The 25156-nt window shown below is 50.8% G+C and overlaps 1 protein-coding gene across 1 annotated transcript in view; it reads left to right on the top strand.

The window, feature by feature from the left end:
* LPIN1 (lipin 1) overlaps nt 1-24005 on the top strand; it is a 68592-nt gene extending 44587 nt beyond the window's left edge. The window contains exons 15-21 of the mRNA XM_060027080.1: nt 2031-2157; nt 3413-3561; nt 3922-4008; nt 11450-11602; nt 16698-16812; nt 18272-18375; nt 21472-24005. Coding sequence (XP_059883063.1) covers nt 2031-2157; nt 3413-3561; nt 3922-4008; nt 11450-11602; nt 16698-16812; nt 18272-18375; nt 21472-21631 — 895 coding nt within the window. The 3' untranslated portion in view covers nt 21632-24005. The remainder of the gene's footprint in view (nt 1-2030; nt 2158-3412; nt 3562-3921; nt 4009-11449; nt 11603-16697; nt 16813-18271; nt 18376-21471) is intronic.
* The last annotated feature ends 1151 nt before the right edge of the window (nt 24006-25156 follow it).

The raw sequence follows: 25156 nt of genomic DNA, 5'->3' as shown, positions 1-25156 counted from the left end.
CTGAGGCCCAGAGGGGAATCCTGAGGCTGTGAGGCCTTTCCTGGGACGCCTGTTTCCCGGTCCACTTCCTTCTGTCTCGTACCTGCCGGCCTCCGGGATCTCTTGGTCGGTGGGATGCCGTTTGCTCCCCTGCACTTTAAGATGAGGAGATCTAGTCTGAAAGAAAATAGTCTGAGCAGGATAACACAGCCTGAAGTTCCTGGGGTTCAAACCCGGGCTTCTCAGGTCTCCACTCTACCTAGAACTGGCCCCCAGCGTCGCAGGTGTAGATTCATTCATCCGGTTGTAGCTTAAACCCGCCATGGACCAACCGGGATTCTAGGCTACCTGCTCTTTCTCCGTGGACATAGTCACCTGTCCCCACGGCTCGTTCACCAGGGCTGTGTCCCCCTGATGGGCAAATCTGTGACTCCAGCCCAGATTGTTCTGTGTAGCTCCTGGACCCCTCGTCCGGCTGCTCTCAGATGTCCTCTGCCTTCTTAGTGTAGCACTTGTCCAGCTCTGTTGTGGTTGTTCAGACAGAAAGCCCCGGGGAGCGCAGGGGCCAGGCCGCTTGCTGTATCCTCCACGCCTGGCGTGGTGCCTAGAGGCATCGGTGGCATGAGCTCCAGTCCACCAGCCCGCAGCCCACAGGCCGCCCCTCGTAGGGCCCCGGGAGCAGGGGCCTGGGGAGGGGCGGCTCATTCTGGACATGGAAGGAGCCAGTAGAAAGAACGCAGAAGCGGGGTGCCGCGTAATGGGGTCTTCCCTCTTGTCTGCCCTAGTGCGGGGTAGTATCAGATTGTAGGAGCTGCTTCTGGAACGAGCACATGGGGCAAGAAAGCAACAGGCTGCAGAGGAAATACCCAGTCATTTCCTGGTAGAAGGGAAGGGAGGGCGAGGGGGCAGGAGTTCACTGAGATGCAAAGCTAAGATGGAGCCCCGTGTGCCTGTCTTGCATAAAGGGATGCGCTGAGCCAGAAGCTTGGCGGCGGGGCGGGGGGCCGGGGGGAGGCGTGCATCCCGGGAGTCGGGCGGGGCCTGCTCTGGGGCTGCCTAGCTTTCTCCATTTAGCCTAACAAACGTCTACGGAGCACTTTGTAGGGCGTTAACGGCATTTTCAAAGAAAATGGTCCCGGGAAGCAGGTCTAGTGCTGCTGGGTTGTGGACTATGCCATAGCAGGATTTGAATCCAGGGGACAGCTAATTGCTGACATGCCTTATCTGAGCTATTTAAAGAAAATGAGCCTGCTTCCCACCCGCACCTCCCAGCCCCGACCACGTGGAGAAGTCCAGAAGCGCTCGGGGCGCTGGATCCTGTGCAGGTGAATGAGGTACGGCTCTGGCTCCTGGGGAGCCTGCTTAGGAGTCCAGGGGAGCATCGGGGGGCCTTTCTTGGCTCCCCCGGCACCTGTTCGTGAGGCCTAGAGTGTCCTCGTTACCTGGGATTGCGCGTTTAGAGCGGTGTGTACTGGGAACTGGTCAGCTTGGACGTGCAGGAAATTTGGGCTCCTGTGCTTGGCCAGCAGCCTGGGACACGGCAAGAGAGGGAATGTGAGCATCCTCCAAGGCCAGGAGGGAGCTTGAGCTGATCAGGACGGGAGCCTCCTGGTTTAAAGTAGAGTGATGATGACAGGGTGAATGAGGAGAGACAGTCCCGGATGAATAATGCAGGAGCCGCATGGATGGCGTTAGTGATGGCATCTGGTCAGTGACCACCCAGAGACGGCACCGGGAGACACCCGATGGGCTCCGTCATCGAGTCTGGCCTGATGCTTTTTTTTTTTTTTTTTTTTTTTTTTTTGCGGTACGCGGGCCTCTCACTGCTGTAGGCCCTCCCGTCACGGAGCACAGACTCAGCGGCCACGGCTCACGGGCTCAGCCGCTCCGCGGCATGTGGGATCCTCCCGGACCGGGGCACAAACCCGTGTCCCCTGCATCGGCAGGCGGACTCTCAACCACTGCGCCACCAGGGAAGCCTGGCCTGATGCATTTTTAATGGCTACCCAGATGTACTTCCTAATTGGCAGTTACATCACTGTGTGTTCCAGAATAAAGCATGAGTCATCCTCCAGTGAGGAGGAACACGCGTCCGCCAGGCTGCCCAGCACGAGCCGCCCCCCCCTGCTGTCCAGCGTTGGCTACAAGAAGACCCTGCGCCTCACGTCAGAGCAGCTGGTGAGTGTCCTGTCCTCCCCCTCCACCACGCTGCGGGCACTGGCCCAGCCACGGCCACCTGGACTCGGTGGGTTCAATGATCCGGGCGTCCCTCCCGTGCTCTGGCTCCGGCTTCAGCTCTGGCACCTTCTCTATCCAACTGCCTGCCGCCCCCCCGCGACCTCACATCCCCCTTTTGGTGCCTCCGGTTCGCGCCCCACGTCAGCTCCTGTCCAGGCTGGCTCCAAGGCATCACTTCCCCTGTGCCGGCCCTGCCGCTGCCCGGGAGGCTCCTGTCCGCAAGTGTTGGCGGAGGGCGGCCTGAAGGCGTGAATTTATCCTGAGCTGTGAATGCCTGAGAGCCCAGATCTCGCAGGGCTGTTTCCACTTTTCCAGAGATGTTTGTTAAGTCAACCGCATCTCCTGAATTGGGGGAAAAGGAGGACTTGTGATGGGATTCAGAGAGCTTCCGGTAGCAGGGGGCCATCCTGGTCACAGCGTCCTCTGCTCTGTGGCCGTGCCACCAGTTGTAATCCCTGGACCCTGTTTCCCAGGAGCAGACAGCGAGCAGGTATCTGCGCTCTGCTGCTCACCTAGGAGTTCGTGGGGGCCAGGCTTAGTTGTGATGGTGTCTGATGGGAAAAGAGAACGGTCAGGCCTGACACCCTGCGCCGCTGGGGGTGACCTGGACTCCTGCCCCCAGCTGGCTTGCACTCGAGGGCCCCGGTGCCGAGATTCAGAACCGCTGAGAGGGGATTCTGCCTTCGGAATCCGGTGTGATTTCCTGGGGTCTAGCTTCTGGGCTTCTGGATATGAGATGTACCTGATAACTGAGACGACTGCTTTCTTCCAGTTTGTGTCCGTGTATTAACTAGTACTCGTGGCTGGTTCGGGGAACGTATTTTCACCCTTGACGTAGATTCGTCTCCCCGGCCATGGCCCTTCGTACTCAGCCGTGACCTAGTAAACGCATCCCTGTCTGAAGTTGTGATTTCCTGCGGCGACCCTCAGAGCCCGTCACTTACAAACCCCAGGGGGCGTGGGTGAGGGTGAGCTGCACTATGCTGGGGCCTGCGAGGGGGCCTGGGGTTCAGGTTGCCCAAGTCCTGGAAAGAACAGTCCTCCTCGAGAGCAAGACAGGAAAAGAACTGTACGGTGGCCTAGGGTGGTGCTTTGAAAAAAATAAAATCCGGATCCGGTTTCTCGTGGAACAGAAACCAAATATCCCTCTCTCTGAGCCTCGCCCTCCAGCAGACACAGAGTGCATATCTTTCAGAAAAGCCTGAAGTTGAAGAACGGACCCAACGACGTGGTCTTCAGCGTCACCACGCAGTACCAGGGCACGTGCCGCTGCGAAGGCACCATCTACTTGTGGAACTGGGACGATAAGGTTATCATCTCTGACATCGACGGAACCATCACTAGGTGGGTCCCGCCGACACGGGGCCGTGGGACCCCGGGGCCTGGAGCCAGCGTGTCATTTCCTCTTTCCGGGGCGCCGTGCAGCTCATGCAGCTCAGTTTCTGGGGCGGTCGGTGCCGCCCGCGGAGCCATAGCTCCTTGATTTAAACAGCTGCAGTGGGGGATTGGGGGTCGCTTCCCTCTGGGGCGGTGGCTCCCTGGCTTTGTTGCTCAGTTTCGGGGTTTCCGTCCAGAGAGCAAGTCGTGCATCCCATTTGCATTTTTTAATGAGACATTTGGTGTGATGAGTCAGAATGACTTTTTTTTTTTCCCCTTTTGCGATGCCCTTTTAACTTTATTTTTCCTGTCTCTGTTTTTATTTAGATCAGATACTCTTGGCCACATTTTGCCCACCCTTGGGAAGGATTGGACCCACCAGGGCATCGCCAAGTTGTACCATAAAGTGAGCCAGTAAGTACCCAGCGAAGTGCTTGCGGCAAATCCGCACACGGAACCTTTGCCGACGGGCTGACTTACAGACGGGTGCCCCTCGGCCGGGGAGGGTGAGCGCGTGGTGACTCCCGCCAACTCCAGATCTGAATTCAGTACCAAAAGGCAAGAGAGGAAGTGGCCGGGGAATTGCAAACTGACAGAGGAGGAAGGCGGTGGCAGCCTTAGGGGAGGGCTTGAGGTTCAGTTCATACTGAGGAATGGCACAGATAGTCGGGTGAGGACATGGTAGTCTCTGATGTAGACCAAGGGAGTTATTTTAGGCTGAAAAGGTCCAGATTCCAAGCAGGTTTTGTGGGCCAGCCAGCAGTGCACCCCTTGCCCACCTGGTCTGGGGAGCGCTCTGCTGAGGGGCCGTACCTGAGACGTCAGTGTGGGAGGGAAGATTTGAGTTGCTCTCGTGTGTCGGGTACATCTGTCACTTCACTTAACTCTTACAGTAGTTCCGAGAAGCAAGTAATATCATTTCTAGATTTAGAGGGTTAAAACAATTTGTCCAAATTCCCGTAGCTGCTAAGAGGCAGAACTCACTGAAACCCTGGTCGACCTATAGCTCCAAGTGCAGTACTTCTGCTCTGGTTCGTCTCCAGGGTTCAGAGCCCTTGGGGTCCCCATCCCTGCACCACCACCAGCAGGTGCTTGGTCCCACTGTCTCCATCTCTCTGTGGACTAGAGTCTCCCACGTAAGTGAAACCTCTCTGTCCTCCAGTTAGTTACAGCCGGGAGGTGCAGACGTGGTCTCTGGCCTGCTGGACCTCACGCTTCGGGTTGGTGGGGCACGAGGTGCCTGGGAGGACCTTTCCTCCTGGTGGATTCAAAGCTTCTCACTTCTTAGATGCCCAGCTCATTGATTTGACTTTCCTTTTCTGGATGTCTTCCTTAAGAAATGCTAAAAGTAATACACGCTTCTTCGAAAAAATAAATAAGAAAAACGAGAGAAATATAAAAGTACAAAGGTCACATCTTTCTCCTGCCTTACCGATAAGCTGAAAGTTATCGGCTACGAGTATTATACGTTCTCTACCAGCGGAACCACCGTGACCGGTTTGGTTCCGTGTATGCTGAAAATTCATTTACATGCTCCCCCGCCCCACGTGCACATTATTTAATGAAAGATCCTTCTGTTTCATTACGTGTGAGGTTTACCTCGTTCTTCTTAACTGCAGTACAAAATTCCATGCTGTGGATAAACCATCCTGCATTTAACTAGTCCTGTTGGTGAACACGATAGGGCGTTTCCAGTTTTTCACTCTTTCCAATAGTGATGCAATAAGCATTTACAGAAAGTCCTTATTGTGTACAACGAGCGTACAGATAAGTAGAGAAGGTATGACGCTTACATAGGGGCCGCTGTAAGGTGGATTCTCAGAAGCAGAATTGCCGATGGAAGGTGAGCACACGGAAAGGTTTGGTCGATATTCCCGAGCTGCCCCCTGAGAGGTTCTCCCGGCCTCCCTCCTGTAGGCGGTGTGTTCAGGGCCTTCCCGCCACCTCCGCACGTCCGACTCTTTGCCTCGAAGGATTAATGCACTGATGAGCTGCCTTGACTGGCCTCACACTGAAAACTGTCTCTATTTTTAGTCGAAAGAAACCCCTGTGGATCAGGATACAGAGTAGTTCACAGGCTCATTCATTGTGGGTTTTGGAACATAAAGCTATTCCTGTTCTTACTGTAAAGTTAAAAAAAAAAAGGCACTGTGTTTTGCCGGTTCTTTTTTTTTTTTTGGTTTTGATTTGTGTCTCTCTTGGGTTTTCCTAGAAAAGGTATCTTCTTGAAAAATAAAGTTGCGTAGCTTACCAAAGAATTCCTGGTTGTTGTTCTGGTTCAGTTGATTGATTGAGAATGAGTCCGGTCTGTGGGTGAGGACCTGAGGATCACAGAGTGCTTGTTGTGTTTTCATTCTGGTTGAGAGGAAGGAGCCTGACACTTAACTTGTTCACTGAGTTTGACGTGTGTCCTCAGTGGCACCCGGACGGTTAGACCAGTGATGTCCTGGCTGTCCCCCAGCTCGGCCGTCGCCTTCAGGGGCTCTGTACAGGAGCACGGGCAGCCTCCTCAGCGTGGCTCTCAAACCCTGCGGTTTCGAGTCAGCTTCCGCTAGTTCCTGATCTGCTGCTGCTTCTCCGCAGACCTTCCTGCTCGAATCCAGTCTGACTGTTCCCCACCCCGTATCCATCGTTTTCCCATCTTCCCACCTTTGCTCACACGGTGCCTTCTGCTTGGCCTGCCTTTACCTCTGATTTTTGCCTCCCCCAGTTTTTCAGCCTGTAATGCCCGGCTCAGACCCCGTGGTCCCCACCAAGCCCCTCCAGGCCAGAATCGGTGCCCCGGGCAGCCCTACGTCCTCCTCCTCTAGGCTTCCTGATACCCAAGGGCTCGGCCTGGCTTGGTGGCCTTGGTACCATCCCAGAGTTCCAGCCCAGGCTGGACGTGGCGTCGGCTTTCATAGCTGGTTAGAGCGAATGCCCGTCCAGCCAGCGTCTCACGTGCTACCTCCTCCAAGTCTGCGGCAGCCCCAGCTGGGAGAAGGGCAGGGACGGACTGAGAACTGGCAAAGGCTGGGTGGCCGTTTCTGCGGGTGTCATGTTTGTGATCACCCAGAGACGTATTTAGAGAAATGTTTCGCATGAAAGAGTACCAGGAGGAAGGGGCCGTTTAACTGAGTTTTGGACTGATCGCTCTTCCCTGCTGCTTCTTTCCTTGCATTTGGGTACCCCTCAAACTTTATGCCCTGCAGTATTTTTCTAATGGAAAAACCAGTCTTGCAGATGACCACTTGCCTGGAAACAACAGAAAGTGAGGACCATTGTATTTATTTTTCGCCAAATGTAATTACTCGTTTGAATAAGTCAGCCCGTGAGAAATTACCTGCCAGGTTGATTATCACCTTGTTCGTAGGGAGGTTATAAAGCTCGCCTGGTTACTGATTTTAAAAAGCGGGCTTGGTCATTGATTAAAAGGAGCTATAGCAAATACAAATAGAAGAGATGTGAAACTCCTGCGAATTCAAATATACGTGTCCAATAAGTAGAAGGAAAATAAAGCAGGACCGTTTCCTAAAATATGTAGATCATTGAGCCAGTGGGGATTTGCGGGGGGCTAAGTATGGACAAAAACTGCTCTAATTTCCTGCCTTCCTGGATAAATATTTTTATATTCACGTAACCGGAAATCAGTGGCTCCATGACTTAGTGAGAGGAACGCTTCCTGGGTTTCCATGGATAAGTTAGTTCATCTGCGGAACGTATCGTCTGAAGCCGAGATGCTGAAGACGGGGACCGATCGTTAGCAGACTCATTAGCATCTTTCTTCTTCTCCTGCCACAGCGCTTCTTTCTTCCCCTCACCTCAGGTCTTCCTAAGTTATCATGTCATCGCTGTCTGCCAGGAAGGGAGAGTGTGGTGTGGCGAATGGGAGGGAGTCGGGGACCTGGGCTCTAGGGGCCGTAGCCGTCGGGCCACCACAGACCTTCCGACCCGTCCCCTGCTCGCGGCTTTGGCTTCCTCATCCCCGAAGGGCGGAGTTGGATCCCACCATCCCTTCGGTCGGTCCCTGCTAGGCTGGCAGCACTGCGCCGCTAGGTCGGGTGGTTCCAGTCAGTCCTGAGCCCGCGTGCGCTCCGTGAGAGCCCTGAGGATGCGCTGAGCCCGACCCCAAACCCGCTGTGCACCGGGCGCTGTTCTGGGTGCGCTAGGGGGTGCTGCCAGCCCCTCCCGTCGGGCACCCTGTGACCCCCAAGAAGGACCCCTACGGCGCGCCCTGTAACGAGGCACTGGGGCGGGGTGTAGTGAGAGAGGCAGATTTTACAGACGTCAGTGAAGGAGAAATGAATTCTGATTGGAAGGGCGGGGAATCAAAGAAGGCTTCAGCGAGAAGGTGGCACCTGAGCTGAGCCTTACTGGGTGAGCAGAGTTTTGAAAGAGAGGAGGGCTCATCACAGGTGGAGGTAGCAGTGGGAAGAGGGGCTGAGAGATGGGCAGGTTCGTGGGGGTGAGGAGCGCTCACAGAAAGGAGGTCGCGGTGCAGGGGGCCGGCGGTGCAGGGGGTTGGCGGTGCAGGGGGCCGGCGGTGCAGGGGGCCCGCGGTGCAGGGGGCCCGCGGTGCAGGGGGCCGGCGGTGCAGGGGGCCCGCGGTGCAGGGGCTCGGCGGTGCAGGGGGCCTGCGGTGCAGGGGGCCCGCGGTGCAGGGGGTCGGTGGCCTATGTGACTTGGAAGTTGGCTGGCACGAGACAGCAGGGCCCGTGGAGGCGGGGCTGAGAACGAGCCTGCGTTTGGCCCTGAGCTTTCCTTTCTTAAGGTGGCAGGCGAGTACCCTTCCTCTAGGGCTGCAGACAGGGCTACCGAGTTCCCTTTCCTCTACATCACTGTCGTTCAGTGGGGATTTTGCCCCCCATGGTGTGTGGCAATGTCTGGAGACATCTTTGATTGTCATGACTGGGGCGTGTCACTGGCAACTAGTAATCGAGAAACTCCAATGTAGAAGCTTATCTTGGAAAATTAAGTAGAAGAGGTAGAAGGTTACCCAAAGGGAATCTTTCCAGTCTATTTCAGTATCTCTCCAGGCCTCTAAGAGGGATGTAGAGATTGGGACAAAAGGAGAAAATCATTTGTACCAAGCCTGGCCGTGGAATGATGCCTTCTTTTTGTCTCTGGCGTTTCCCCAGAGCCCTGTTCTAGCTGCTGAGATGTCGGAGGGATGAGTGTGACCCACGTGTGTGTGTTGCACCTCTGTTCACTGGTACCTCTTCAGGCAGGGCTGTCCTTCCTGCCCTGGGGTCCCTCGTGGCCGCCTTGCTCCGTCCCGTGTCCTGTTTCCGTTATAGTTCGTCCCGCAGTACACGCTACTACAGGGAAGGGCTGTGCTGGGCCCTGAGCACGCCCAGCCCAGCCTGGCCCTGGAGTGTCCGGTGGGTATGCCTGCTGTATCCTGCTACTGGCTGCCCTTCTGAGCGAGGGTCTTATCCACGAGGGGTACCGTTGAGAGTAATCTTTCTGGTGACTCTCTGCCACCTGAGTGACTGATGGGAACACCTGGCGTTTCACACAGCTTTCACCGGGATGAAGGCTCTGGAGAGGTGATCCCTGCTGCCACCAACAGGCATTTCTCCCGTTAGGACATCCTCGAGCTGCTTTTCCAGCTACATTTAGTAACGGCCTTTGAAGCAGAACACTTGTGTGGTGAGGACAGCCAGTGGCAGGGTCAAGCCGTGAAGCATATTTGCAAACCAGGCCTTAAATAAAATTAGCGTCTCAGACCCCTGCAGGTGGCAGCTTTTAGGACTTTGATGTGAAGAGCTATATACAGAAATAGTGATTTTTTAAAAAAAGATTGCATTAATTAGACGGCTCAGATACAAAGATGTTTCATTAAAGTGCTTGCTTGATTTTCAAATACATCCCTGTATTCCAAACAACCTGATATTTCTAGATTCTCTTCGTCCCAGCACGTTCCTGTTTCTTGGTTTTAAAGAACATATTATTAGGCAAATCTCAAGACAAGTCCTTTGGCCAGCACTAAGTATTCATGGTGGAGCAGTAAGTCGGATAGGAAGCGGGTAGTTTGTATTTACCCATCAGCAAAGATGTACAGAGTGTCTGCTACTTGCCAAGCACTGTTTTTGGCGCTGGAGTTAACAGCAAGGAATGAGACAAGGTCCCCACCCTCAGGGAGCTCATGAATTAATGAGACACAGTCAAACAAGGGGCTGTCGTGTAATATTAGTGACCGGTGGTACATGAGGAAAAAAGCAGAGCGAGGGCTTAGTGCCTGGGGTGAGGGTGAGGGAGGGTGTGTTTTATTAGCTAGGCGGACGAGGGAGGGCCCGCCGAGGAGGTACTGTCTGAGCAGGTCTCGACGAGGTGAGGGGGCAGGCAAGCCCGGAGGTCTAGGGGAACAGTGTGCAGGCAGCAGGAACGGCAGGTGCAGGAAGGGGTGTGGTGAGTGCGAGGATCGGTGAGGACACCTGGTGTCCAGCCCGGTGCCAGGGAGCAGATGGGGCTGGAGAGAAAGGCAGGGACCAGGTCTCAGTGGCCTTGCGGGTCCCGACGAGGAATTTGGATTATATCTGAGAGAACTGGCAAGGCTTTGGAGAGCTGAGTATTAAGTTTTCTTTCTCTGTGGAGGCTCGGCGGGGGGCAGGGAGATGATGCTGTTGCAGGAATAGAGGTCAGAGGTCCCGCTGGCGGGGGCAGGGGGACTGAGGGGCGGCAGGGGGTTCATGGTGTTATGGGTGGGACTGAGCGGGCTTGCCGATGGGTTGCAGTGGGGGTAGAAACCCAGGGGGGGCCCCTGAGATGTGGGCCCCACCCCTGGGCTTCCAGGGGTGCCTGGAAGTGTTTGAGGTACTACTCGTGGGTATCTGATGGGTAATGTGGGGTGTGCCGCTGAGCCTATTGCTCTGGAGCTGAAGAGAGGGGTCTGGGCTACGAATGTAAAGTTGAGAGATATCCGTGTACAGATGGGGGTTAAACATTTTTTTTCATGTATTTAATCCAGTATATTAAAATACTACCATTTAATCATGTACTCGATATCAAAACTGAATGGGTGGTATCTCATATTCTGTCTTTATAGTAAGGCCTTGAAATCTGGCCTATATTTTATATTTGTAGCACAACATCTCATTTCGGACTCCTAAGTTTTCAGCGGTTCAAAAACAGGGACATGTAGTTCTCCTAAAGTAATAAAGTTGTGTTTAACAGAAGAACCCTCCTGTGATCTGTTTCTTCACTCGCGACACTTCCGACACCAGATGTGTGGGGGTTTCACACGTTTCACAATTCCCAAGTTCTCTTCAGACACCAACTGGGTGTCCATTAGTTTAATTCTGACACTAACTAGTTAGTGCAGACCCCACGGGTTAAGGGCTCATTCCCGCAAGGCCTCCCCAAATTCAGACACCAGTCGTGAGTGGTAGGTCCTCAGCTTACCCACACTTCTGCCTGACTTGGCTACAAAGTGAGGGTTCCCACATGCCCTCCCCAGGTTTGATGACGGCTCATAGGACTTGGGGAAACGCATTCACCGGTCTGTGTTATCAGGGTATTATAAAGGGTACAGCTGAGCAGCCAGATGGAGCTGTATGAATGGTCCGGGTGCAGCTAAGTTGGACAGTTTGATGCCTCCGGCCTCAGTTTCCCTAACTGTAAAGCGAGAGGAAGACACCTACTGAACAAGGTTCCCTTGAGGATTAAACTGAGTGAGGCCGTGAGGGTCCTTTAGCAAACGGCAGGGGAAGGTGTTCAGGCTTCTTTCGCCATTAAGATTTTATAGAATGCGGCGTTTTGCTTGGGAACTAGAGCCGCGCCCGTCCTCCGGAAACAGGTACAGATCGGGGTTTGTGCACGCGAGAGGCTCCATCGTGTGATGCTGTTAAGCGGGAACGTTTCATCTCTTTTTCAGAAACGGGTACAAGTTCCTCTACTGCTCCGCACGGGCCATCGGGATGGCGGACATGACGCGGGGCTACCTGCACTGGGTCAACGAGCGGGGCACGGTGCTGCCCCAGGGGCCGCTGCTCCTCAGCCCCAGTAGCCTCTTCTCCGCCTTGCACAGGTGAGGGCTCAGCCTGCCCGCCCCCCGCCCCGCACCGCTGGGCCGGCTCGGGACCCCTCTCCCGCTCACCGGAGGTTTTGCCAGAAGAGCTGCTTCACTCGTCCTCCCAGCCGACACCCCCGCTCCGTGCTGGGCCCCGGAGATTAAGCCTCAAGTGCGGGTCTGGCCTCGTCACCCATCAGCATCCTTCGCTGGCTCGTCACGGCCCTCGGGAGAAAGCCCGAGGCCACGAGCTCGGCATCACAGGCTCTTCACCACCCGCCTTGTCCTTCTCGCCCATCTCATTCTCTCTGGGTTCTGGGATGCAGTCGTGCTGAGCTGTCTCCGTTGTCCAGAGAGACGGTCTCTGCTCTGAGCCTTAGCACGTGCTGCCCTCCTTCGTGGGGAGCTGCCCCTCTCCCTGCATCGCTGGCCTGAGTCTTAGTGACTCTGAGAATCTATCTATGTGCTTTCCGTCGAATCAGGGTCCTCGGCTGGGTCCAGTGGCCCCTCTACCAGCCACCATCACCACCTGCCTGGCCTGAGACCTCCCGTAATGAGGAGTCCTGGTCACACCGTTTATTTTTATAGACCACCAGCCCAGTTCTTTTCTTTCATTGGTTATTTTTAAAAATATTTATTTATTTTTAACATCTTTATGGGAGTATAATTGCTTTACAATGGTGTGTTAGTTTCTGCTGTATAACAAAGTGAATCAGCTATACGTATACATACATCCCCATATCCCCTCCTTCTTGCGTCTCCCTCCCTCCCACCCTCCCTATCCCACCCCTCTAGGTGGTCACAGAGCACTGAGCTTATCTCCCCTTGTGATGCAGCTGCTTCCCACTAGCTGTCTATTTTACATTTGGTAGTGTACATATGTCCGTGCCATGCTCTTACTTAGCCGCAGCTTACCCTTCCCCGTCCCCGTGTCCTTGAGTCCATTCTCTACGTTTGCGTCTTTATTCCTGTCCTGACCTTAGGTTCATCAGAAGCTTTTTTTTTTTTTTTTTTATTCCATACATATGTGTTAGCACACATCATCTGTCGATGGACACTTAGGTTGCTTCCACGTCCTGGCTATTGTAAATAGTGCTGCAGTGAACATTGTGGTACATGACTCTTATTGAATTATGGTTTTGTCAGGGTATACGCCCAGTAGTAGGATTGCTGGGTCGTATGGTAGTTCTATTTTTAGTTCTTTAAGGAACCTCCATACTGTTCTCCACAGTGACTGTATCAATTTGCATTCCCACCAACAGTGCAAGAGGGTTCCCTTTTCTCCACACCCTCTCCAGCATTTATTGTTTCTAGATTTTTTGATGATGACCATCCTGACCCGTGTGAGGTGATACCTCATTGTAGTTTGGATTTGCATTTCTCTAATGATTAGTGATGTTGAGCATCCTTTCATGTGTTTGTTGGCCATCTGTATATCTTCTTTGGAGAAATATCTGTTTAGATCTTCTGCCCATTTCTGGATTGGGTTGTTTGGTTTTTTGTTATTGAGCTGCATGAGCCGCTTGTGTATTTTGGAGATTAATCCTTTGTCAGTTGCTTCATTTGCAAATATATTCTCCCATTCTGAGGGTTGTCTTTTTGTCTTGTTTATGGTTTCCTTTGCTGTGCAAAAGCTTTTAAATTTCATTAGGTTCCATTTGTTTGTTTTTATTTCCATTTCTCCTCTAAGAGGTGGGTCAAAAAGGATCTTGCTGTGATTTATGTCATAGAGTGTTCTTTCTGCCTGTGTTTTCCTCTGAAAGTTTGATAGTGTCTGGCCTTACATTTAGGTCTTTAATCCATTTTGAGCTTATTTTTGTGTATGGTGTTAGGGAGTGTTCTCATTTCATTCTTTTACATGTAGCTGTCCAGTTTTCCCAGAACCACTTATTGAAGGGGCTGTCTTTTCTCCATTGTATATTCTTGCCTCCTTTATCAAAGATAAGGTGACCGTATGTGTGTGGGTCTATCTCTGGGCTTTCCATCCTGTTCCATTGATCTATATTTCTGTTTTTTTGTGCCAGTACCATACCATCTTGATTACTGTAGCTTTGTAGTATAGTCTGAATTCCGGGAGCCTAATTCCTCCAGCTCCGTTTTTCTTTCTCAAGATTGCTTTGGCTCTTTGGGGTCTTTTGTGTTTCCATACACATTGTGAAATTTTTTGTTCCAGTTCTGTAAAAATGCCATTGGTGGTTTGATAGGTATTGCATTGCATCTGTAGATTGCTTTGGGTAGTATAGTCATTTTGTCAAGGTTGATTCTTCCAATCCAAGAACATGGTTTATCTCTCCATCTGTTTGTATCATCTTTAATTTCTTTCATCACTGTCTTCTAGTTTCCTGCATACAGGTCTTCTGTCTCCTTGGGTAGGTTTATTCCTAGGTATTTTATTCTTTTTGTTTCAGTGGTAAATAGGAGTGTTTTCTTAATTTCCCTTTCAGATTTTTCATCATTAGTGTCTAGGAATGCAAGAGATTTCTATGTGTTAATTTTGTATCCTGATACTTTACCAAATTCATTGATTAACTCTAGTAGTTTCCTGATAGCATCTTTAGAATTCTCTATGTATAGTATCATGTCATCTGCAAACAGTGACAGCTTTACTTCTTCTTTTCCGATTTGAATTCCTTTTATTTCTTTTTATTCTCTGATTGCTGTAGCTAAAACTTTCAAAACTTTGTTGAATAACCGTGGTGAGAGTGGGCATCCTTGTCTTGTTCCTGATTTTAGAGGAAATGGTTTCAGTTTTTCACCATTGAGAACGCTGTTGGCTATGGGTTTGTCATATATGGCCTTTATTATGTTGAGGTAAGCTCCCTGTATGCCTACTTTCTGGAGAGTTTTTATCATAAATGGGTGTTGAACACCAGCCCATTTCTGATGACCCTCTCCCCTTCCCTTCATGCCTGCATTCAGGACAGCCCAGCCAAACTAAGTCTGGCCTCCTGGTGGGGGGCAGGAAAGCAGCGGCCTCCCTGGAGCTGGGGGCCCAGGGCAGTGTCCTGAGCTGCTCTCAAAGCAGTGGATTGAAGTTTGAGACTTACAATCATACATTCACTCATGTGTCTCTGTATAAGAGTCCTGAGATGTAGACTGTAAGGCCCTTTTAGTGCTAAGGAGGGTTCTGGAGTCCATAGAAGTCCATGCAGAGCCAGGACCAGCCCCTGGGCCTCCTGACACTCCGTTTGGGGCTCATCAGCGTCATCTAAATTACGTTTTGTTGAGGCGCCGAAGAATAGTTCAAAAAATACATGCAAGGCATCTGTCGATAGATAGATAGATAGATAGATATGCAGTATCTCTGTAATATACGCAAGCTGAGAGGGACCCTTGAGATCATCCAATAATCAGACAGTGAACACCAGCCTGCCCACGACCGAGATAAAGCGAGAGGATGTGCTCTCACTCCACCCTCTGAGCCGTAATAGTGGCTGCTATCCCTGGATTGTGCGTTAGTCATTCCCTGCTCCTCTAAATAGTTAGCACGTGTATGTGTGATCCTAACCAGTATGCTGAATTGTGCACATTTGTGAACTTTATGGAAATGAATCATATGTTCTTCCGGAGCTCACTTCTACTGCTCAACGTGACGTTCCCAGGATCGTTGAGAGTCGCTGTAACTGGCTCGTCTTTGCTTCTGTGTGGGTCCCGTTGTTAGACTCCACCACAGCCCGCTTATCTATTCTGCTGTTGGTGGGTGCTTGAGCCACTTGTGGTTTTCTGCTCTCGGGCGCAGTGCTGCCTGTGTGTGTCCTCTGGGGGCAGCTGTGCAGTGTGCTCCGGGGTACACCCCCAGGAGCAGGATTGCTGGGCCACAGAGCATGCACATGTGTGGTCTTCTTTGGCCATTGCAAACTGTTGTCCAAAGTAGTTGAACCAGTTCGTACACCAGAAGCAAACAGTGCGAAGTGTTCCTTCCATCGGCTTTACTTTCTTACCTACATGTTGTCAGCCGTTTACATGTTTGCTACTCTGGTGGGTAAGAAATGTCTCTTTCCACACGTTTATTGGCCATGTGGGCTTCATCTTCTGTGATGTGCCTGTTCACGTCTGTCCCTTATTTTCCTTTTGATTTGTAACAGTGTTAGAGATTGTGCACACGTAGCCTTTGGTACGAGCGCTACAAATATCTTTCTCCAGTTTATGGCTTTTGATGGACATAAATCTGAGTTGCCTTTAGTTGAACAGATCATTTCCCCTGGAGTTTTGTTCTTTCTGTGTGTTGACAAAGCCTTCCCTGACTGTGGGCCTGAGGAAAGTCTCCTGTATTTTACCTAAAGGTGTCGCCTTTCACATTGAGGTCTGTAATTCACCAGGAATTGCTTTTTGTATATCGAGTGCACTAGGGGTCCATTTTCTTTTTCTTTATACCTGTATGGATATTCAGTTGTCTCAGCACCATTTGCTGAAATGAGTGCCCTTCTCCTCTGCTTTGACTTGTCGTCGTGGTCATAAATTGAAGGCCCGGAAATGTGTGCCTCCGTTTCTGGCCTTCGTTCGTCTCTATAGCGATTTGAGTCACATTCCATAAAAACATGCAGACAACAACCTGGTGAGAGTTTAATTGAAATGACAGTGAATCTGTAGACCAATGGAGAATTAATATCTCATTATAATATTGAATATTCCAATTCAATTGTATGGTATATTTCTTCATTTATTTAGGTCTTCGCTAATATATTGCAATAAAGTGTTTAACTCATTTAGAATTTTTGCACTGGCGTTCCCGAGTGAGATTGGCCCACACGTTCCCCATACTTTACTACCTCTTTCGGTGTAGTGTTCGAGGTCATGCTGGCCTCGTGAAGTGAGTCAGGAGAGGTTTTCTCTTCCTCTGTGCCCTGGAATTCTTTGTTCCTTGGATGACTGGTGGAAGTCTCTGTCGAAATCACTTGTCTGGGGTGTTTTCCTTGTGGGAAGACTTGAAAGTACGGATTCACTTTCTGTCCAGCGCTTCTCTGGGATGGCTTGACCGACTTGCGCATATTTAACTTCTGAAGATACAAAAGAAAGCGCTCTTAGTATCCCAGCACCTCTGACGGTTAAAAGTAGTTTGTTGCTAATGAAGCTGACGCTCTCGTGCTGACCCGTTATTTATTTGTTTTAACAGAGAAGTGATCGAAAAGAAGCCAGAGAAGTTTAAAGTCCAGTGTTTGACAGACATCAAAAACTTGTTTTCTCCAAATACAGAACCCTTTTATGCTGCTTTTGGAAACCGACCAGCTGTAAGTAGTAGTCGGGTGTATACGAGTTCTTGAAATTACTGTCTGTTCACGTAGCCGTCATCTGAAAGGCCGGCCTAGACTCCCATGTGAAGCCAGATTCTCCTACTACTAGAAATAACTGCTAAGGAGCCGCTTGCCTACATCTAAAGGCAAGGAGATCGTCATTATTTCGTGGCCTCTAGTTTTCTTTGAAGGTGGGCTTGTGGGTTTCAGTTTGAAACTAGAAACTTTAAATTCCAAATTGCTTGCTAAATTAGTAAAACAAGAACATTAAATGGGACTAGATCCTTTCCGCCGGAATGGGACCGCAGAGCACAAAGGTGAATTCAGTGTCTCAAGTTTTAAGAGTGTTATTTCCTATAGTAAAAGTAGTACTTTGAGATTTTGTGCATACTTCCCAAATTTGCTAGAAGGGTCAGCATTCTGGAGAAGGTAGTTGGGTACTTACTTCCCAGTCAGAAAATTCTCCTGCTTTTGAAACTCATGCCCAAGAAAATGGGTCACGGAGTAACCTTAAGGAATGTTAGAATTGCAGGGGATGTCGTAGGTGGTTTACTTTTTAACTCAGTTCTTGAATAGAGGGGTGAACTGAGGCCCAGAGAGGACAACTTACTTACTAGTTTCACATCCAGAGACTTTCTTTCTCTACACTACTTGGAGGTATTATTCGAGTTTAATGAAAGTTGTATAACGCAGGCAGACCTCGTTTTATTGCGCTTCGATTTGTGACACTCTGCAAATATTGCTTTTTTTTTTTTTTTTTTTTTACAAATTAAAAGTTTGTGGCATCGAGCAAGTCTGTCAGCACCATTCTTCCAACGGCATTTGCTCACTTCCTGTTTCTGTGTCACGTTTTGGTAATTCTTGCGATATTTCAAGCTTTTTCATGATTTTATACATTACGGTGATCTGGGATCAGAGATCTTTGATGTGACTGCTAGGACTCGCTGAAGACTCAGATAAGGGTTAGCATTTTCAGCAATAAAGTGTTTTTTTAAACTTTTTTTTTTTTTTTTTTTTTGGCGGTACACGGGCCTCTCACCGTCGTGGCCTCTCCTGTTGCGGAGCACAGGCTCCGGACGCGCAGGCTCAGCGGCCATGGCTCACGGGCCCAGCCGCTCCGCGGCACGTGGGATCCTCCCGGACCGGGGCACGAACCCGCGTCCCCTGCATCGGCAGGCAGACTCTCAACCACTGCACCACCAGGGAAGCCCTGAAGTGTCTTTTGTATGCACTTTTTCTAGACATAAAGCTGTCGCACGCTTAGTAGAGTGCAGTGTAGTGTAAACATGACTCCTATATACACCGGCACACCAAAATGTTCGTGTGCTTGGCTTTGTCGTGGTGTCTGGAACCGAACCCGCAGTAACTCTGTGGTCTGCCTGTGTTTGTATCAAATCTGAAATATTTGTATTTACGATGAACTCTTTTCTTCTCATTAACACTTTACCAAATATAGGATGTGTACTCGTACAAGCAAGTGGGCGTGTCTCTGAACAGGATATTCACCGTCAATCCCAAAGGAGAGCTGGTGCAGGAACACGCGAAGACCAACGTCTCCTCGTGAGTATTGTGGCCCCTCGCTGTCATCGCTGTGTCATTGCCTGTTGTCGTCATCTTGACCTTGGAGTGGTGTTTCACAGTCAACAGTATTATACCTTTTTAATCCTTCGGTGCCTATATTTTAATCTTTAATTCCTACAAGGGAAACATACGTTAACGTGTCGGATTTTGTCCAGAACCTAACTTTTGGACAGCCTGCATTATTAAATCAGATCCCCACCAGGTCGAAAATTTAAACGAGTGGTTAGATGCTGCTGCAGAGTGGAATGGCATGAATTTGAAAACCACTGGCTTACATTTGCCGAATTCGTTTTGAAAGCCTAGAATGCGAATTAGAAATATAGCCAGATTAAAATATCATAAGAAGATATATTTACAGATGAAGAACCTATGTAGCCCTTCACATTACTGACCTGTAATAACATTCTCACCAGAAACATGGCTATGTGATGGTGAGAATTCTCGTATTTGTGGCCGAAGCGCGTTCTCCCCAAGGCCGTGGGCTGAACTGGGTTACTGTTTGCAGCGAGGCCTCCTGGCTGGCCGGGAATCTCCTTTGACTTGGATATGTCTCTCTTTGGGTTCCTGACTTCTTAGAGTGGAGAGCGTTTCCTCAGCTTTGCCCACTGGGTGATGTCGGGCAGACAGGTGTCGTCCTGCCTTGTCCGTTTCAGAGGCCGTACCCCTGTTGGCCTGATCCCTGCAGACCTGGAAAACAGCTTCTGGCCTGAGCGACCCCAGGGGGCCTGCTGGGGCCCTCCTTATGTGGAGGAGTTGGACCGGGGGAGTTCGGGTCTAGCGGCTTCCCAGGGATTGGTTTTTTTGTTTGATAGAGATCTACGTTCCCCTAGGGCAGATTTTCACTTTCAAGATGATCCTTTTACCCGTTGGGAGTCTAATCCAGGGTAAAGAGGATAGTTCCAGGCTAGAGGGCACCCTGGGGTCTGCCTCCCTCCCCCATAGCCAGGCCAGGGCCTAAGTAAGCAGTTCCCAGGGTATGTGGGGCGAGAGGGGAGTGGGGGAGCCAGGATCCGCCTCCATCCTTCACAAGGGGAGGCCGTGCAGGTGCTGCCTGATGGGCAGAACGACAGCAGGGACTCTTTCTTCCACACCCCTTTCCTTACGGTTTCTCCCTCTCCTGAGTTCTGAGCGGCCGCCCTGATAACGTCTCAGTTCCCTCTTCTCCGTCGTTCCCCACGTGAAAGTCTCTCCTCGATCTCGAGGGGAGAGCGGATTTCCATTTAGGGTTGAAAGAACTGTCAGCTGAAGGCACACTGCCCTGAAGTGGCAAAGGTTTCTGCCCAGGCAGCAGCCCAGTGGCATGTCTTGTCCTAAGAGGTGTTGAAAGGGGGATGCCAGCATCTCCGAAGGTCTGCCCAGGAGGCCTCTGAGGTTATCCCGTTCGCTGAGACGCTGGGGTAAAAATGCACGCTTTGCCCACGCCTTGGGGGAGGAAACTTTATTTATCGCCAAGGAATGGTGTCTTCTTCTACCTAGACCGGGAGATGTGATTCTCCCTGTGGGAGAGAGACTCTCCTGCCCCAGTTTAAGCACACACTTTTCTCTGGTGGTACCAAACTCGGTACCACCATTTCAGAGCCAAGTGGGTGCTTGCCCCTTGGAAGCTGGGACATTGTCTTGGAGAAGTCAGGGGCCCACGCCGATGGGGGGCTTCAGTGCTTTCCTTCTTGGCATTGATGGCCAGCAGCGTGTGAGCTCTGCCTGCTCTGAAGGAGCCCCGTGCGTGGAGGGCTGGTCCGAGAGGCACAGACGGAGCTGATGATGAGCCGTGAACTGCCCCCTGCAGGGAGGGGCCCCCTTCCAGAGCCACAAAACTCCAACAGACAGGTCTCCAAGCCAGAGGGTATTTTAAAATTTTGTTTTAATCCCTAGGAAAGACGATTCTTATTAAGAGAGATTTTGCCCATTTTGTGCAAAAGCACAGTGTTTCTCATAAGTCTTTGGAGGTCCTTTATTAAACACACACACACACTCATCCTTATTTAAAAGTTATTTTATGCCTCAGAACATGCTAACTCCTTGAGTTTGGATTTCAAAAGCCTTTTTGGTTCTTAGCAAATTAGAGCTGGAGAGAGACCGGCGGCTGTCAGGGAGGACTCCGAGGATATGCAGGGAGGCCTGGGCTTGTCACAGTTTCTGGTTGGAGGTGCCCGGAGGTCTGAGAATGCATATTCAGTAGAGCAACTTTCTTTTGGTAGTTCTAGGCCACAGAAACTAATACGCAACATCTTCTTGGGAATACACAGAAAACAGAGTGAGAGAGTCTTGCAGGGAGCGTTGAGAAACACTGATCAGGTCCAAGTCCATATTCATAAGGACCTGAGGCCCAGAGAGGGCAAGACACCTGCCCAGGGTTCCGCAGCAGTAAGGCGGGCGTCTTGACCCAGGTCTCTTGACCCTCATGCCAACTATGGCTTTTTTTCCTGAGGCTGACAGTTAGCCAGGGCGAATTATTTTGTAGTGTTCATGGTTTATTGTTGAATAAATTTATGGGGCATCGGCTCACATTATTTTCCCGTGGCATACGTTATCTGGTTTAATTCTCACGTGAGCACTGTGCACAGTTTTCATTTTCTCCCTTTACGGTTGAGGGAATCGTGGCTTAGGGAGATGAAGCCACTTGTCAGAGGTGGCACAGCCCATAAATGGCAGAGCTGAAGGTCAGATTGGAGTCTCCTAACCCCGGGGCCCAGTGCCCTTTCATTGCACAGTGAGGCAGCCTCTGGGTGACGCTCCGAAGATGTGCCTTCTCTGCGATTCCTGTCTCCACTGCCCCCAAGGCGGGCGGCTGTACGTCTGTCATGCTGTCTCGCTTCTGCTCCTTTGAGTGAAGTCAGGTCACACCCGCCTTGCCCACGAGGCCATCTCCGACTCCCCTCCTTGGCAGACTCTCTGATTTCCCGTTAATTAGTGAGGGATTATTCTAGAACAGCCTCCCTCGTGTTAAGCACATGGTCCATTCTTGGGGGTCCTGGATCCCTCCTGACTCCCGGGCACCGCTCGGGGGATACGTGCTGGTGTCCCGCGTGGCCGAGTGTCCCTCCCAGGTGGTGACGTTGTCCATCTTCCTCCCAGGTATGTGAGACTCTGCGAGGTGGTCGACCACGTTTTCCCCTTGCTGAAAAGGAGCCATTCTTCAGACTTTCCCTGTTCAGATACATTCAGTAACTTCACCTTTTGGAGAGAACCACCGCCACCCTTTGAAAACCAGGACGTTCATTCTGCATCAGCATAGTACGTTCCGGGCCACTTCCTGGCATCCTGTGGAGATCAGGCGCCCCCATTAAAGGATAGGTTTGGGAACCTGCAGTCATTTGCTTAAGAGCAGAGGAGCATTTCTCTCCTGGTGCCCCTGGCCGGGGTTGACATTTCTAAGCGATGTGTACGTCCTAGACGGGGCGTCGGGTGCGTCCCTGGTGGGGAGGCCATGCCCGGTTGAGGCTTCGAGCCTGTGGCAGCGCTGCCCTCCCCAGCCTGCTGCAGGCTGGGAGCGGTTAGTGTGCAAGAGGGGCTGTGAAGCGGGGGTCCCTGGAATGATGGGATCCAAGGAGGGGCACCAGGTGTGCATGACTTCTGGGAGAGTGGGGGACACATTTGTGCCACGTGGAGGGCTGTGCAGGGTCCCGTGACCTGAATCTGAGGTCTCAGAAGGGACTCCAAACCCCACCGTTCTGGGCCTTGACCTTGCGGATGTCCCTGTGTGGTGTTTGCCGACTGGTCTGATGGTTTTAATTCCTCTGGTTAAAGCTAACCTATATAACTGGCATATTTTCCCCTACTTTTGTGGCACAAGGCTGGAATATTTATGCCTTAACGCACCCGTGGCAGATGTTTTATTTAGAATGTGCTTTTTCCAGCTTCCTGTACCTCTGCGATGCCTTAAGTTCAGATTATAGGAAATATTATTAGGGCAGTATTTCGAATCAGTTCGACACTCTGCCAGCAACCTGTCTGGCGACGCGCTGCTGAAAACGTGGGCTCGCGCAGAGCTTATGCCGAGCGGTGACGGTGTCAGTTTCTTTTGGGAGCTCTCAACAGAAACTGGTTGGTTTTAAGAAAATAGTTTGAAGAAGTTAAATTATATTCTTTGTGGATAGTATTATTTATTACCTTACTCTGATTGGGTTACTGCTATAAGCATTTTAGCCATGTTCTTTCTATTATAACTGTCAGTAACACATTAAAAAGATATACGTGTTAGACCATCCAAAGAGCCTTATTCTGTAATTCTCACAGCACTGACCTTCTTTTGGAATTTATGAGTCATACTTTTTATTTCCCTTAGCTTTTCCCACTCAGATTTAAGGGCAAGTGGATAAGTAGTCATTTGAGTGACATTCGTCAAGCCGGTAGAAGATGATTCTTTTACTTGTTTGTTAAATTGGCCTGTGGAGAAGAGAATAATTTGAAAAGTGAAAGAATTATTTTGGTAAAAGATTTCGCTTTTCGAGCTCTTATTTTGTTAAAGAGCGTTTTACTCCGGTGGTTGAGATGCTCTCCTATTTAAATCGCATGGTTAGAGTCCTGGAGGCACACAGTGAAACAGTTGAATGCAGTTTTACTCTTTCTGTGAAAGAAAACCCAGAGGCGTTGCCTCCCCTGTCGCCGGCAGGCTCTGCTGGCAGCGGACGCCTTTCCCGAGCGGTTCGTGCGGCCACCCAGAGAAACGCAAGCACCCGTGCCGTGCGTAGCTGGTCGCAGATTCGCGGAGCAGCACACGCCGCATGCGTAGATGCCCTTTTGGAGGCATTAAAAATGATTTAAAATAGTCCTGCCTTAACCTGGGCTAGCCAGTAGTGACCTTCCGAGGCTACCTTCATTCTTTCTGTCACGAGGGTATCTTGCGGTGAACTTTAACTGCTGTGAGCTAAGTGGAAGACGACCAGCTGTAGTCCTCTCGCAAGAGCATGCAACTTTGGAACCCCCAATTTTGATGCAGTCTAAGCTTCCACGCCACTGCCCTCTGAGACAGAGCACGCCTTCCAGAAAGTCGCACTCGGGTCTGTGTCAGGGTCAGAGTGTGACCCCTGGAGAAGCAGTGACATTCACACCTGCCTCGTGGCTTCGGAAAGCGGGATTTGTGCCCGGGCCGTGCTCACGCATGTGCGAGCTTGTTTATCTGTGTTCACACAACCGTAACTCAGTGACCCCAAAGCCACGTGCTAGGATGCTGTGTTTGGGCCACGCATTTCAGAGTTGCCCGATGGAAACGAATCCCTCCATCGCGACAAGTCATCAAACGTTCATCACACGTGATGAAGAAAAGTATATGTCCCTGGTACATTGGAGAAAATGATGACACCTTCAAAGAGGAGTCCCTTTTCCATTTTAGGTTTGGATCGCCACTTTAAATATATTTTATTTGCAATGCTTGACCTGTATTTGTGTATGCTGGTACGACGATAAAAATCACTGTAATACTTCATTGCATTGTGCTGGATGCAAAGCTAGGATGTATTGTAACAAATGAGACGAATGACAGACTTCCCTGAAAATCAGGTGTGTGAATTTTAAATAGTTTTTGGTAAGTTATTAAGATGCTGATTTCCTACTGTGTGATATCAAGCATGTTATTTTGTACTCAGTAAACAAAAAAACGAAACCCTTAATGCTGTGAACTGTTCATTCAATATTTGGAATAAAAGAGCCCGTCTCTTCTGATGCCTTCGGTGAAATACTGACCCTCTGTGTGCACTCGCCGCGGGGTGGGGGGAAGGAGGGGTGAAGACAGAGAGGAGAGGAGAGGGCTGCCCCCCCGGGCTTGTCCCACCTTGATGGGAGTGACTCTGGAGCAGGGAGGGTTCCGTTAAACGCTGTACCTGAGGCGCCTCCCAGGACCTGGCCTGTAATCGGTGTTTAACACGTGGCTCTTACACGGGTGGGCTCCGTTCCCTGTTCTTGAATGGGATGTCAGTCGGGTGGCAGCCACAAGAGAAAACACAGGAGAGGCTCAGGAAAACCAAGCTTATGCTAGCGGCTTCTCAGAATAGGAGGCAGCTCACCAGCAGGGCCACGTGGGGAAGCACCAGGGTGGTCAGGAGGCAAAAGACAAGTGATGGGGGCGGGGGCGGAGCTGAGGCCACGGCCTTTGCTGGGATTTCTGCAGGAAAGGCAGGGCAAGGTGAACAGCTTAGGACTGCCTAGTGCAAATCATTTCAGTGGCCTCTGAGCTATAGGGGTGGCCCTTGGTTGCCTGATTAAGGCAGAGGACTAGTGCCTCCTGGGGGTGCACAGGCCAGACAGGAGGCCTGGCTCTGGATCGGCTAGTCTGCACATCACAGGCGTGCTTCAGCTGGGCCCTTTGCTATCCCTAAAACATGGCCAGCCCGTCTTTCCCAGCCAGCAAGTTTTTTAAGATCCCAAAACACTATAATATACGTAAAATAAAAGACACGATACAGGTTCCCTTGCGTCATGTCCACTGTCCTCATTTTTTGGACACTTTCTGTGGTATACCCGATTTGTCTCTCAGTTTGAACAAATCAGTCAAAACCCTTGGCGAGTTTACCCAGATCACCTGAACGCCGTTGTAACTCCTATCGATGTTGTGCATCGTCGACACAATAGGATGCCTGAGGCATCCGTTGATTTAGCCGTGTGCGTCAGCCTGAGTGTTTCGGGAATAAATGTAAGAATATTCGTCCCTCTTTGAAATGCTTCAAAGATGTCTCTGGTACTCTGGTACAGGGTGCCGGGCTGAGCTCCTCCTGAAGCCCAGATCCAAACAGTTCATCTCTTCACGCCTCTGTATCTTAAAAAC

The sequence above is a fragment of the Delphinus delphis genome, chromosome 12 (genome assembly GCF_949987515.2).
Source record: "Delphinus delphis chromosome 12, mDelDel1.2, whole genome shotgun sequence".
NCBI lineage: Eukaryota > Metazoa > Chordata > Mammalia > Artiodactyla > Delphinidae > Delphinus > Delphinus delphis.
Note: the sequence above shows the minus strand (reverse complement) of the source record. Positions and strands in the feature narration are given on the sequence as shown.